The 13908-nt window shown below is 38.2% G+C and overlaps 1 protein-coding gene across 5 annotated transcripts in view; it reads left to right on the forward strand.

Annotated features, from left to right (window-relative positions):
• DOCK9 (dedicator of cytokinesis 9) overlaps positions 1 to 13908 on the forward strand; it is a 135060-nt gene that overhangs the window by 16220 nt on the left and 104932 nt on the right. Inside the window, exon 1 of one of the 5 annotated variants that reach the window (XM_007421302.4) lies at positions 12007 to 12273. The exons of the other annotated variants lie outside the window; for them this stretch is intronic. Coding sequence (XP_007421364.1) covers positions 12160 to 12273 — 114 coding nt within the window. The 5' untranslated portion in view covers positions 12007 to 12159. Of the gene's footprint in view, positions 1 to 12006; positions 12274 to 13908 lie in introns of those variants that run through there. 5 annotated transcript variants of the gene reach the window in all.

The following is a 13908-nucleotide window of genomic DNA, read 5'->3' on the forward strand; positions in this document are numbered from 1 at the left end:
AAAACATTGAATTGGTGTTACTTAAGCAATGACCAGATCTCTACTGCAAGAGACTTGGCAATTTTACTTTATGTAGTATGACATATAGGATTGCTTGAGCTATCTTTTTCTGATATATCTAGTCATGTTTTGTAAAAGAAAAGTGAAATTTTAAGAAAAATGAAATACACGCAATACCTTTTATTCAAAACTAAATTGTTTTTACTATTTTAACAGAATAGCTTATAGTGGTGGAAAACATTAAAAATGGGCAACCAAAAAGGATTAGGGACTGGAACAGTGCCCTTGCAACTGGCGCTCTTCAGTTTGGAACAAAGGAATGTCAGGAGAGACATGATAGAGATAAATAAAAAATATGCTTGGCATAGATTACATGAAAAGCGAGATTCTTCTCCTCTCTCACACTTAGGTCGTCCATTGAAATTAAATTCTGGGATGTTTATGACTGGCTCTTTCCCATAGCACATAGCTAAATTGTGGAATTGGCTATCAGCAGTTGTGATAATGGCAGCCAATTTGAAGAATGTTCTGCTTTATGGACACTGTGACACTCACAAGAGCTTTCAATGGGTTCTAGGGTTTTATTAGAAACTCAGTGCAAAACATCATTTCAGAATGTTTTTCTTTTATTCACACAACCAGACTAAAAGCAAATATTTGTTAAGCATTTACTTTCCAAGCCACATTCCTTAGCAGAGCTAGCAAGGTTTATTTATGGCTAGAGACACCAAACTTGGGTTCTTTTGCCTCCCTCTTCCCATTTCTAAATAAGGCACAGTGACTTGAGATACTAAACGGTGAACTTTTTTCTCTCTACTTTATATTATGGATCCTATGGATCCAATATAGTGGATATGTACACACTGTATAACATTGGCTTAGCATGAATACGTGTATGGGTGTTGCTCTACCTACTATCTAATTTCACATTAAGGAAAGGGCATACAGGTACTGGTAGCAGTTTCCCCTTTGTGAGTTAGTCTGGCTACTGGCTTTTCTCTGGTTGGTAAAACCTTTGATAGTCTGTTATCTTCAATCCCTGAGAGATCATCTATGTTGAGGGGCCAGATTCCCCTGGCACTTCCTTCTTTTAGTCTTTGGCAGTCTTCCTGGGCTTTCTGTTTGTGAACTTCAGGCTACCATCCAAGTAACAATTTAAGTACTGCCCAATCCACTGCACCCATAACATTTTAAAAGCCAGAGCTCTCTAGATCCATCTTAGTTGCCAGCCATTGCCTCCATTCTCCACCTACTACTTCCTAGAGTACCTGCAGTATATTTAAGACTTTGCTTCTGATTTTATTTATTTATTTAAAACATTTGTTTAGCCACCAATCTTAAGCCAAATTCTGGACCAGCCCAAAATTAAAACAATATATGCAGTTATAAAAACAAAAGAAACAGTAAAACGAAGAACAGAAAAACATGGCTGACTTCACAACCACACTTCCCTGATGCATCCCACAGCGTTTTCATCCTGCTCTGACCTCACCCTATCTCAGTGCTTGGGGGAAAATCCAGGTCTTAAGTGTTCTTCTGAAGATTACAAGGGTGGAGGCTTGTACGATCTCAGGGGGAGGGTGTTCCATAGGGTGGGGGCTGCAGTGGTGAAGACATGCTTCCGAGGACCCACAAGGTTACAATGTTTAAGGGAAGGGACTTGGAGCTTGCCCACCCTTTGTGCTCTGGTGGGATGGGCAGATACCCTCAGGGAGAAGCAGTCCTGCAGATAACCTGGCCCCATGCCATGTAGGGCTTTAAAAGTGATAACCAGCATCTTGAATTGCACTTGGAAGGAAACTGGGAGCCAGTGGAGCTCACACAATGGGTGTAATATGGGCAAACTTAGGGGCACCCAACATTGTGCACAACACTGCATTCTGGACCAGTTGTAACTTCTGGTGGTTTTCAAGGGCAGCCCCATGTATCGCGCATTGCAATAATCCAAGCAGGAAGTGACCAAAGCGTGAGGGACCATGAGCAAGGTCTCCTGGTTAAGGAGAGGGCACAATTGGCACACAAGATAGATCTGTGCAAAGGTCTCCTTACCACAGCTCCCACTTACTCATCAAGCAGGAGTCATGAGTCTAGGAGGACCCTCAAATTGCACACCAGCTCCATCTGGAGGAGTGCCACCTATCCAAAGTCAAAGATAACATATCTCCAGACCCTAGGGGGCCAAAACCCCAAAGCTACTCTGTGTTGCCAGGGTCAAGTCAAAGTTGGTTCCTCCCCATCTAGACCCTGGGTGATGTTGGGTCAGTCACTCTCTCTCAGCTCTAGGAAGAAGGTGATGGCAAACCATTTCCAAAAATGTTGCCAAGAACAGTTTATGGACTTGCCAAGACAGTCACCAGGAGTAAAGAATGACTCAAAGGCACCCCCCCAAAAAAACCTCTCCAAAACCCTAGTCTAAAAGCATAGTTGAAAAGAGATGTTTTTTAAAAGGTCAGGTTCATGAGAAATTAGGTTTTCATTAGCTATTCATGTTGATGGCTGTTTACTAGATCTTGAATCATAGGCAGACTGCCTTAAATACTGATTGCTTGGAAGTTACAGTGGAAAGGGGCTATTGTCTTCTAGTTGAGGCTTGTTATCTTCTTTAGTGTATCCTGTTGGCCCCTGCATAACACACAATTCTGGATTAGCTGGGGCTATAGCTTGATCCAGCAGGGCTTTTTAAATATTCTTATAGCCTCATAATAACATAAAAATTGTTTTATTTTTGTTTAGCTATCAAATTTATGCAGCAATTTTAGCTACATTTTTCTAGGCTGCTTTTTACGTAAAATCTTTTCCAGTGTGGCTTTCATAAAATAATCCATTTATATTTAACTACAGGTAGACCTCAGGTTATGACTGCAATTGGGACTGAGGTTGCCATTGCTAAGTGATGCAGCCGTAAAGTGTGATGTCACATGACCATATCGGTTGTCGTTGTAACTCAAATGCGCAGAATTGTTAAGTGGGAAGCAGAGGGAGTCCCAGATAAGGAACACGAGGGTGCCGCAGGGGGGTGGGGGAGGCCCTGGGAGGCCTGGCGCAGGGTGCGTGTGATTGCAGGGAGGCCATGGAAAGAGGGTGCAGAATATGTGCATGGGTGTGTGTGATCACAGGGAGGCCGTGGAAAGAGGGTGCAGGGTGTGTGAGCGAAGGGAAGAAGCTCAGTGCATGCAAGCGAAGAAAGGCCAGGGAGGGGTGGAGACTTACCCCAGTGACTTGCAACCTTCCTTGCTGGCTTCCCATTGTCTTTGCTTAGGGGAAGCTGGCAGCGAAGGGCGCAAATGGTGATCAGGTGACTGCGGAACACTGCAACTGGTCTTAAGTGTGACTGGTTGCCAGGTACCCAAATTTTTTCATGTGACAGTGGGGGTGCTGCAGTGGCCAGAACTTAGAGGATTGGTTGTAAGTATCTTTGTTCAGCATCGCCGTAACTTTGAACAGTCGCTGAACAAATGGTCGTAACCTGAGAACTACCTGTAAGAAATAAGACTCAAGTTGTTTACTTCAGTTTACTCATTTGTAAGTGTGCACATGAATATAGTTGTAAAAGTATGAGTGCAGTGCAATCCCAGATGCATTTTTGATTGACTGATTGATTGATTGATTGATTGATATGTGCCATCAAGTTGTTTTCAACTCCTAGTGACCACATAGGTAGTTTTTGTCCATGACGATTTATCCCTAACCTGGTCATTCAGGCCTTCCAGTGGTGGACTTATCGTCACTGTAACTGAGTCTACACCGTGGATCCCCAGCATGGTGCCTGAAGATAACGCGTTCACTAGCACTCGCCAAGTCCCCTATCCTGCCTAATTTTATTTATTTATTATTCTTTTCAATGAAGAAGTTGAAGGGGAAGCTAGCGTGCTTTAAAGTATCAGACTCAAGCATAACTTGTATTTTGAGAAAATGCCTCTAAGCTTAATATAGACTTTGGAGGTATTCTAGGAAAAGAAAATGACAGTGGCTGCAGTTCAGTGCTGGGTGTGTCTTCTAATAAAACGGTGCTTTGTGATTGACGTGAAACCCACATTTGAGGCCAGTATTCCTTGGAGAAATTTGTTGCATGACCTCTGATAATTTTCTCAGTGCATTATAGAGAAGTCCTATAGAAAAAAAAAATAAGTAAATGAAATTTTAGTAGTTTGAGGCATGACTTCATGTAAGGTAGGTAGAATGCAATGTACTTTTTTTTAAAGTTACACTGTGATTTAAGTTATTATAATACATATTATCCTATATAGAACATCTTTGTAAGAATAACTTGTTTTGCTCTATGTTAAATGTTAGGAATGTAAGTGAATCATGCAATTACAGTACTTCATTTCTACAAGGAAAGGTAGTCCAGATTAAGCAGGTACATATGAATGGCTTAATGTATTTAATATTTTAATAAATTATTTTATTTTGTGGAACTCAAAGTTACCCGCATATAACTAGAAGCTTATTGACTTTCAGAGTTTTTTTTTAAAACAAAGCTATTTTGTTAAAAATAATGGTCAGCTCACAATTTCTAATAGGCAAATGTGAATGAAGTTGGTGTTTTATAGCTTTTCAGTGCAGTAATAAATGTGTTCCTATATTTTAAAATGAGTTAATAGGCTATTAAAGGTTGTTAGATATAACGCTTATTAGTGTTCAACTTGTAACTCATGAACATTTAAATGTTTATTTATAGTGCATTTTGTATATATTATTTCTTTTCAATTCTAACACACAGCTTGAAAATGCATACTAACACCACCCAATATTCAAGCATTCGAACAAACTGTTAATTCATAATATGATATGTTTTGTCTTAGTGAAATATATGAACCTAATTATAACTTACAGTTTAGGTCAAGAAACTGTAGAATTATTGTCCAAAAGTTGAAGTATTGTAGTAATAATACTTCCCTGTTTTATGTTCCCCTTCCTCATGTAGAACAGCATCTTTTTCTAGACTTAAGCATCAACTTGGGGAGTGGAGATTTCAGAGAAATTTATAAGCAAGGTGGCGTTTCGATAAATCAGAATTTGAACAAAGAATCTGAGAATGTCTGGACATAATCTATTTGCTAGTCAAACCATTAAACCTTTTGGTTAGGATTAAAAATAATTGGGTATAAGTATTTTGCTATAGAGTATTTGAACATAATATGCTGACATAACTAGTGGTTGTTTTTATTTGGCTTATTATTTATGTTTTTATGATTGTAAGTGATTACTTATTGGTAATTTGACAAATGTTAAAAATTTAATTAGATGCATGTAATAAGACTAGCTTTGGTTAGTGCAGAAGAGATGCATAAAAAGCCCTCTTTTTTTTTAACGATAAATAAGTTGATCAGGGTTGTTTCTAGGTTGAGTTTCTAAAAAATTCTGCATTCCCAAAACTCTTCCTGTGTTTATATTTCTATATATGAAACATCACTACACTCGGTCATATATAGTCAGGAAAAATGTCCAGTTAATTATCAGATAGGGAAGCTTTCATAAACTATAGAATACTTTTCTCTGTGCCATTTACTTGCCACAAATCAACAGTGTAAATGTATGCAAGAACTTAATGAAGTTGCAGGGCAGAATTTACAGGGTTGAATTAGATTGTTTTGAATTAATTGTGTTTGCATTTTGGGGATTACTAGTATATACTGAAGGTATTGCAGGTAAAGTGGTGCAAATACATACATACATACATATATACATATACATATATATATATATACACACACACACGCACACACACACATATATATATATATATATACATATATACATATATATATATATATATATATTTTAAAGGGTAGAACTCATAAGATTTCAGAAGGAAACAATAAAATTTCAGTAAATGTGGCTATCTCTTGAAAGTTTGTTTTTTAAAAAAAATAAAAATACACTTTATTTTTTAATTAAATATTTGAAATCCCTCAGCAAATTGTAGCACCTAGTGTTCCAGAGTTTGGGCTCAGAAGATAAACAGAGATGGGCTTGCTTGGTTCTTGCATGAGAAAATTCCAGGGTATATCAGGGTGAACAGAGAAGTCAAAAACATCCTGGAAGAAGGCAGTAGCAAATTACATACGTATGCTCGGACTGGTTTATAGAATCTATTTGGAAAAGGCAGTTCCTGAGTCACGGGGTTATGTGATAATCTGCAACTTGAATTTCACTCAAAAATTCATGGAAGGCCAGTGCAGCTACTGTAACAGTGGAGTTACGTGACAGTAATGAGACTGCCCATAAACACACAGGTTACTCATTTTGTACCAGATGAGGTTTCTAAGTAATCTTCAGGACATCACCAAATAAAGTAAATTACAATAACATAGGGCTACCCTTGAAGAATATTCGGAAGCTACAGCTGGTGTAGGATGCAGCAGCGTGGGCAGCTATGGGTGCCTCTAGGACTGCACATGTAACACCTCTGCTGCATGAGCTGGATTGGGTGCTGGTTTGCCTCTGGGTCCAATTCAGGGGGTTGGTTATTACCTTTAAAGCCCTTCATGGCATGGGCCCAGGTTACCTGAGGAACTGTCTCATCCCCATTACATCGACCCGTCCCACCCAGTCTGGCAGGAAGGGTATGTTATGGACCTTGTCATCTAGAGAGTTTTGACTGGTGGGGTCCAGGAGGAGAGCCTTTTCTGCCGTGGCTCTCACCCTCTGGAATATCCTGCCCCCCGAGGTGAGATTGGCCCCCACTCTGCTCGCCTTCTGAAAGGGCATTAAGACCTGGCTCTGCCAACTTGCATGGAGACCCAATGGGGGTTCGCAGCACTGGGGATGGCTGGTAACCTGAGGATGCTCTCCCTGCTTCTTAGTTTGCATTGTAGTTTTAACTTTTTGGCTTAATTTTAACATTTTGTAGTTTTTAACATATGTGTATGTGTGTGTGTGTAATAATTTTATAGTTTTTATCTGTAATGCCGCCTAGAGTCACTTGCATAGTGAGATGGGTGGCGTATATAAATTTGAAAAATGAATAAAAATAAATAAAAAATAAAATAATCCAAACAAGATGACAAGACATGTGATCATCTTCAATGACACACATTTTAATTAAGTCTGCAACTGGTATATCAACTGAAATTGGATGAAGACTCTCCTGACCATGGTCTCTATCTGTTCTTCCAATAGGAGCCATCTAAAATTAGTTGGAAATCTTTTTTTATCAAGGGGAGAATTTGGGCTAAAAGTGGATTTAATACTTTCAGTCAGGTAATAATTAGTGATACCTTTAAAACATTACAAAAGTAATATAACTTACCTAATATAGCCAAATGACGATGACAACATCATCATCATCATCATCATCATCATCATCATCATCATTATTATTATATCTGTGCCACTCATCTCCCCCAGAGGGTGACTCTAGGTGGCTTACAATTAAAATCCAAGGCAACAAAAATAACAAAAATATAAATATCCACAATTAAATAACAGGTAACAATTCTATATAAAAAGCCAATACACAATTCAAGTTGATGGGGGGAGCAGTATTGATCATCCCACCAGCCAGTTCCAGCAATGCGAACCCCTATCAGGCCCCCAGGCCATCTGGCATAGCCATGTTTTTACACCTTTGCGGAAGGCCGGGAGAGTGAGGTGTTGAGCAGAGTACAGCAGTGCGCCCAGAAACCCTTTGCCCAGGGAAAAAATACACACTAGCATGATACTTTCTGTAACGTTACACTAACGATAACAACTTTGTCACATGACCCATATAGCCATAATATTGTTGTACAGATAACGGGATGAACTTCTTTCCCATGAGAAAATCCTGATGGGGCAGCCCGCACCTCAGGTGGCAAGCTGTTCCACAGGGTGGGGGCCACAGCAGAAAAGAATTCCTTGACTGGTGGGGTCCGCAACATGCCCCTTCTGTGTAATAATTGGACAATTAAAACAATGGCTAGTTTCGTTGTATGTTCTGTTGGCTTCCACATTTCCAGAAGTGTTGGAGGTATTGTAGAAGGCTTTTATGGAGGCCAAATAAATAATTTTTATTTCAGTAATTTTAAAAATTAATAAAAATAATTTTGGATAATGTACAAGAAATATGAAATAGCGAATTGGAATATCTTACTTGGCAGAATCAGTTGCTTCCAGTATGCTTCATATGATATACAGCCAGTTCAGCAACAAAACAAAACCAAACCCAGCTTTATACGGTTCTTTGAAAGGTGTGCAAAAAAGACTGGCTGTTATTCTTTTTGCTCCAGTGGAATAATAAATTTGATGGAATTTTAGCGCACATGTTATGGTTGCGCCCAGTGTTAGTTCCTTAGTGGTTGAGATATTATTACTATAGTTAACCAGGTTCATAGAAAAATCTTTGAACCTTGAAGATGTCTTTGTGCTGTTAAACTATATTCCTAAAATTTGGAATTACCAATTTCAATTTATCAAAGAATTTTGAATGAATTGTGTTTGGACTGTTGTGAAGAACATGATAATGTTCTTGTGGAAATATTTCTTTCATTTCTTTCCTTTTTTCACTTAGTCTTGCTTGGATTTCTCCTTTATTTGCATATAGTATTTCTTAAAATGTGTTATAACTTATATATAAGTTTATTACATGATTGTCAACTCTTGAGGTAGGCCAGATCAGGAAACAGACACAAGAACAACTGGAACTCTCTTGCGTTAGGGTATAATAGCAGAATCCTGAAAGCCTGATACAGTTTCTGTCTGCCCCCTCTTGTATCAAAGAGAATTAAAGTGGGGTAATCTTGAGTTTCTTTCTTTCTCACTCACTCTTCTTCCTTAGGGCTGAGCTAGTGTTTAAACTCTCAGATTCCTTGTAATGTGTAACAAACACGTGCTTGTCAGGGATTTCTGAGCTGCCTCTGACACTAAAAAGAAGAGGTTGAGATTGCCCATAATTCGCAGCCTGGATAAATCTGCACCCTCAGACAGATCAGAAAGGGATACCACTATACAACTGGAAACAATAGAAGAGAATATATGTAGCTCAAGGTTGAATTTTGGAGTCCTTGGGGCTCTCTGAGCTTGGTTGTTTTCTTGCAGACGTTTCATTAACCCGGTAGGTAACATCTTCAGTGCTGGAAGGGAGCGGGGTTTGCTGTCTGTTTATATAACTCCTTAATCTCACAACACATGGATAGACTTAGTTTCAGCTGGGAAACTGTCAGCATCTCAGACCAAGCTAAATCCAAAAATGCGAGGCAATTCCTGGAAGCTTGGTATTCAGACAAGTCAGCCATCAACAGGCACAGAGAGATAAACAACATTTAAATACTATTCAAAAGAGACAATAAAAAGGAAACAAAAAGACCAGAACACCTCCTCGCCAGCAATCAACACCCAGATAAGCAGGGATTAACACCAGGATCAACATCAGAAAAACAAGCAGTAAACAATACCCTAATTAAGGAACTACCCACTTAGACAATCAAGCAGTAAACAACAGTCTAATCAAGGAACTACCAAGGAGAAAACAACACCCCTACCAACACTGACAGGGCAAGCTACTGTATATAAACAGAGAGCAAACCCCACTCCCTTCTAGCACTGAAGATGTTACCTAGCCGGGTAATGAAACATCTGCAAGAAAACAACCAAGCTCAGAGAACCCCAAGGACTCCACAACTGGAAAGGCAGTACAACAGCATCATAGATGGAAATAGATATTTTGCAGACAGACGGGTGTGGCACTATTGTTCTTTCAGTGGATGCCTGGCTCATGAGTTGAGATTGGAGGGCCAGAAGTCAGGATTGACAGTAAATTTCTAATATCATTTCCCCTAGAATAGCTTATCCCTTCATACTTCTTCCTACCCATCATTACTACTATCCTCTCCTCCATCCCTATATCCCTTAGCTTCACAGTTCCAATATCCCAATTATCCAACTGCCAACAATGACCCATGAATCCCACTTTACTTTTCCACTTGGCAATTACCCTCAGTTGCACAACCCAATCTATCTCCCTCCAACTTCCACTCCATCCCTTTAATTTCTCCAAATGAATCTTACCCAGATTCCTCCCTTCCAATTCTCATTCCAGGGAAGGGTTCCTCCTTTCCTGATCTTCACCTGTTACTCAGAGAATGGGACACTTCTTCCCTCTTTCCTCACCATTCTTTTTCCAGATCCCTCACATATCTGGCATTCAAAATCCATCCAGGACAAAGCAGACACCAAGCCCAATCTTTCTTTGCCAGACTCACCCAGCCTTTTCTATGGGCAGTAGATTTGGGCTCTGAGGATGGCAACTTTGGCAGCTTGACTTCATCCTGGAGTCATAGACTGGCTGAAGCAACCGGGGAGTTCAGGTTTCAGAGGTGGCCTGAGTGGAAGAGAGGAGACCAGGAAATAACTAGGAGGGGAGGGCTTGACCATCTAGCAGACTGCTGCCAGAAAGAGTAACAACATGTACTTCAGTGATATCAAACTTGCTGGCTCTTTTTGCAGCCAATATTCAGTTCTATTTGGATTTGGAAATGATTTTCTGACATAGTATTAACAAAACAGGCACAAAGGTCCAGCTAAAAAAAGCCACAACATTTTCACTTTTTTCAGAGCTTACAACTATCAGACAGACTGCAAAAATATTGCCGCTCCCCATACCCTGTTGCTTGGACTACCAGCCCATCTACCTATTATGCGGAAATGTGCAGAAAAATTGTCCATGGGGATAATTTTGTTTTTTAAAAACATGAAAAAGTATTTCCTCTATTTATAGATGTTTCCAAAACCTTTCTAAAACTATTTGGCTGATTTTTCTGTAGGTTGGGTGGCAGATACCAGTCAACATGAACTATTCCTCACCTACTCTTGTAGGTCTAAGGTGAAGAAGATAGCAAAATGTGTCTTCCAAGTTCTGAAGGTTTTGTATGGTTGGCAACTTGAAACATTTCAAGTTGTGTTCCACTGGCACACTTGAACCATTTCTAAAAAAACAGTATCCCATTTCATGGCTATAGAGATTTTCATTTCTTGATCATTGTTTTTATGATAAAATTGACAGTATTTTTATATATAAGAAATATGTGTGAGTTGAGAGAATGAACTAAAAGAGGTAATTCAAGTATTCTGTTCCAATTAACACTTACAGTTAGATAACAATTATTATTCAAGAAACTCACCAGAATATTCTGAGCCTGTTGTAGATATTTTCAGGGTAGATGTTAAATATTGTCTGAATAAGTTCTCATCCTATGATTTTAATGCAATCGTGTTTGCTGCCCTGTTGTGGATGCCTTTTTCCTTAAGGCCAATTCCTTGGTTTACAATCTTGAATTCTTTATCTCGTATTCTTCAGAATATTTGGATAGCTTATCTGCATATTAAGTATCATCCTTGCAGCTTATTTATATACTCTATTTCTCTGGGAGTTCAATGTGGTACATATAAGATTCTTCCCAATTTTATCACCACATCAGACCAAGAGGTAGGTTTGGGTGAGAGAAAGCTACTAGCCCAAAGTTACCCAGTGAAATTATAGAAAAAGTGATCTGGGTGTCCTCCATCCAAGTCCAACCCACCAATCATCATACAACACTGACTGTTCATATAATCCAAATTATTGGAAGCTATGGAGTTGCCTAATATCAGGGCAACAACATCACCTGGAGAAATTAGCCATATTACCCTTCCACAGCAGAATCCATAAAATAATTATACTGCATTTCGAAGTCAATAACACGTTGGGTAGCATGGTTTAATAGCTGGCAGAGCCCACATATTAAACGGTCATAGGATGTGTCTCTATCTTTTTTTTTTCTCATGAGAAAAACATGTTGGTTTCACATTAAGAGTACTATGACTAAAAGAGCCCTAAAAATGAAGTCAGTTTATTGTTGAACTTAATTGTTGGAAATCTACAGATTTGGAATATTTTAAAGTATATGATTAGTAGCTTCATTTTATGAGATTGGGGAAGAACTGTTTAGTGTGTTTTATGCTGAAATGGATCCACCTCCTTTTCTCCCACACTCTCTTTCCTCCCCCTTCTCAAGGGCTGGCCTTTATCTGTCATGCATTCCCACCATAACTTGACTCAATCTTCAGCAGAGTAACACAACTACTCTCTTTGCAGTTTTAAGGGTGGCAGAAGCTTTAATTTTGCTATATCACTGGTATGCTTCTCTTAGAAGATAAAGTTGCTGAGATTTACAGTTGTGTGAAATATTCTGGATAAGAATGCTGGCAAGAACAAATAGTAAAAATATTAAAAAGGAACGTATAGATTCTTCTCAAAAATGCTTGGATGCAGCAGCTTCTGAAGCAGACATGAACACTCAAGTAGAAGTTTTGGTAAGGTGTTTGTTTTCTCTCTTTTGCTTGTTGTGTTTGTTAGTGGGGGGGGGAGAGGAAATAAAAGATAGATTATAATATTTAAGATTGAACGGTTCCACCTTCTAACGCCCTCCTCCAGTCTCCTGCTATGTCATTTCTGGTGAAAGCATTCTGTGGGATATGTAGTTTTCTTTTTTTATAGTTTATAAAATCACTTTTTTTTAAGTGGTCTCTCAGTACTGATTAAACTAGAATACATTTAAACTAGAAACTCATCCTAGCTTACTAGTTTAAATGTGATGAAACAGATGTTCTACTGCCACCAGTTCAGTTTTCTATTTAAAATGCTTATAAAGTATTTAATATTTGAAATGTACTAATATTGTTACATTTTTATCTTGTAAATTAATGTGCACAGTTTCATAATTTTAGACTTTGATTAGATATATCTCTGGAATGAAAAACAAGTTATAGAATGTATGTTCAGAAGGAGCAGTGAGAATGTTCTGCTTTATATGGTTTAGGGTTTGACAAGCAATTTCTGTAGCAGACTGCACATTCATTCTATAAAATGCATGTGAATCTTGACTTTTTTTTTTTCATTTTGGGATGGGGTTGGAGTAGGGAAGAGGATGGAGAGAGGGAAATATAGTGCCTCAGTAATTTCTAACCTGATACCAGAAGATATATGGTGGATCTTACTAGCAGGAGAGTCACTGCAATAACCAAATTTAGTCCTTCATTTGTTGGTCAGACGCTTTAAACATTATAGCTGCAAGTGAATAATGGTTACAATTGATAAGCAGTCAATGTTAGACATAGGTGCATTCTTTAGAAATACAAAAATGACAAATGCCTACTGGATCGCTTTCAACTATAAATGTTTTCTGTGAAGAAATAAATGTGAAAATTGTATCAGAAAAAGATTTTCGTAGGTTTTGAAGGGATAGTGTTATGTGTAGAATTCATGAGTACATGTACTAAAGGAAGCCCAAAGGAAATGTTTATTGGAAACAAAATTGAAGTGAGCCACACCCAGCCAGACCAATAGTTATTGGGTGTGTGTTCTCCATTCTATATCTCGGCTATTCTTTGGAATGGTCATTAATTTCTTAATATGAAATTATTTTTTTTAGTTAGACTACATCTGATCTTAGCATGAACAAACCAAATGTATTAATAGAAGTTCTATATGCCAATACTTGATGTGATTTTGTACATTTTAAACAAGCATTGTAAAATTTTACGTTAGTGGAGGGTAAGGACGTTAACACTAATCCAGATACTTGGTGTATTGAAAAACTGATTTAAGAATATTTGTTTTGCAAAAATGTTTTAATGGCTCAACTTTCTAATGACACCCAAATAGGTTCATCAGGTTATTGTTGACATTATTTGGGCTTGTTTTTCCATAATCTTAAATAACAGAACAAAAGCATATCCAGCAACCAGAAGTTTGAATATGAATCATACACATGTATATATGCTGGTTTATAACCATAAAGATTTTATTGATACACATTTACATATTCTCATTACATCAGGCAAGATGAGATTGTTATTATATCTTTAGTATGTGTTATTGGATTGAATTTACCTGGACTTCATTATGGAACTGAATCATTAAACTGAAAACACTTCGGGTTCCTCAGA

The sequence above is a fragment of the Python bivittatus genome, unplaced genomic scaffold (assembly GCF_059951505.1).
Source record: "Python bivittatus isolate LINGU-HERP-01145 unplaced genomic scaffold, Pbiv_v1 ctg000060_np1212, whole genome shotgun sequence".
Classification (NCBI taxonomy): Eukaryota; Metazoa; Chordata; class Lepidosauria; order Squamata; family Pythonidae; genus Python; species Python bivittatus.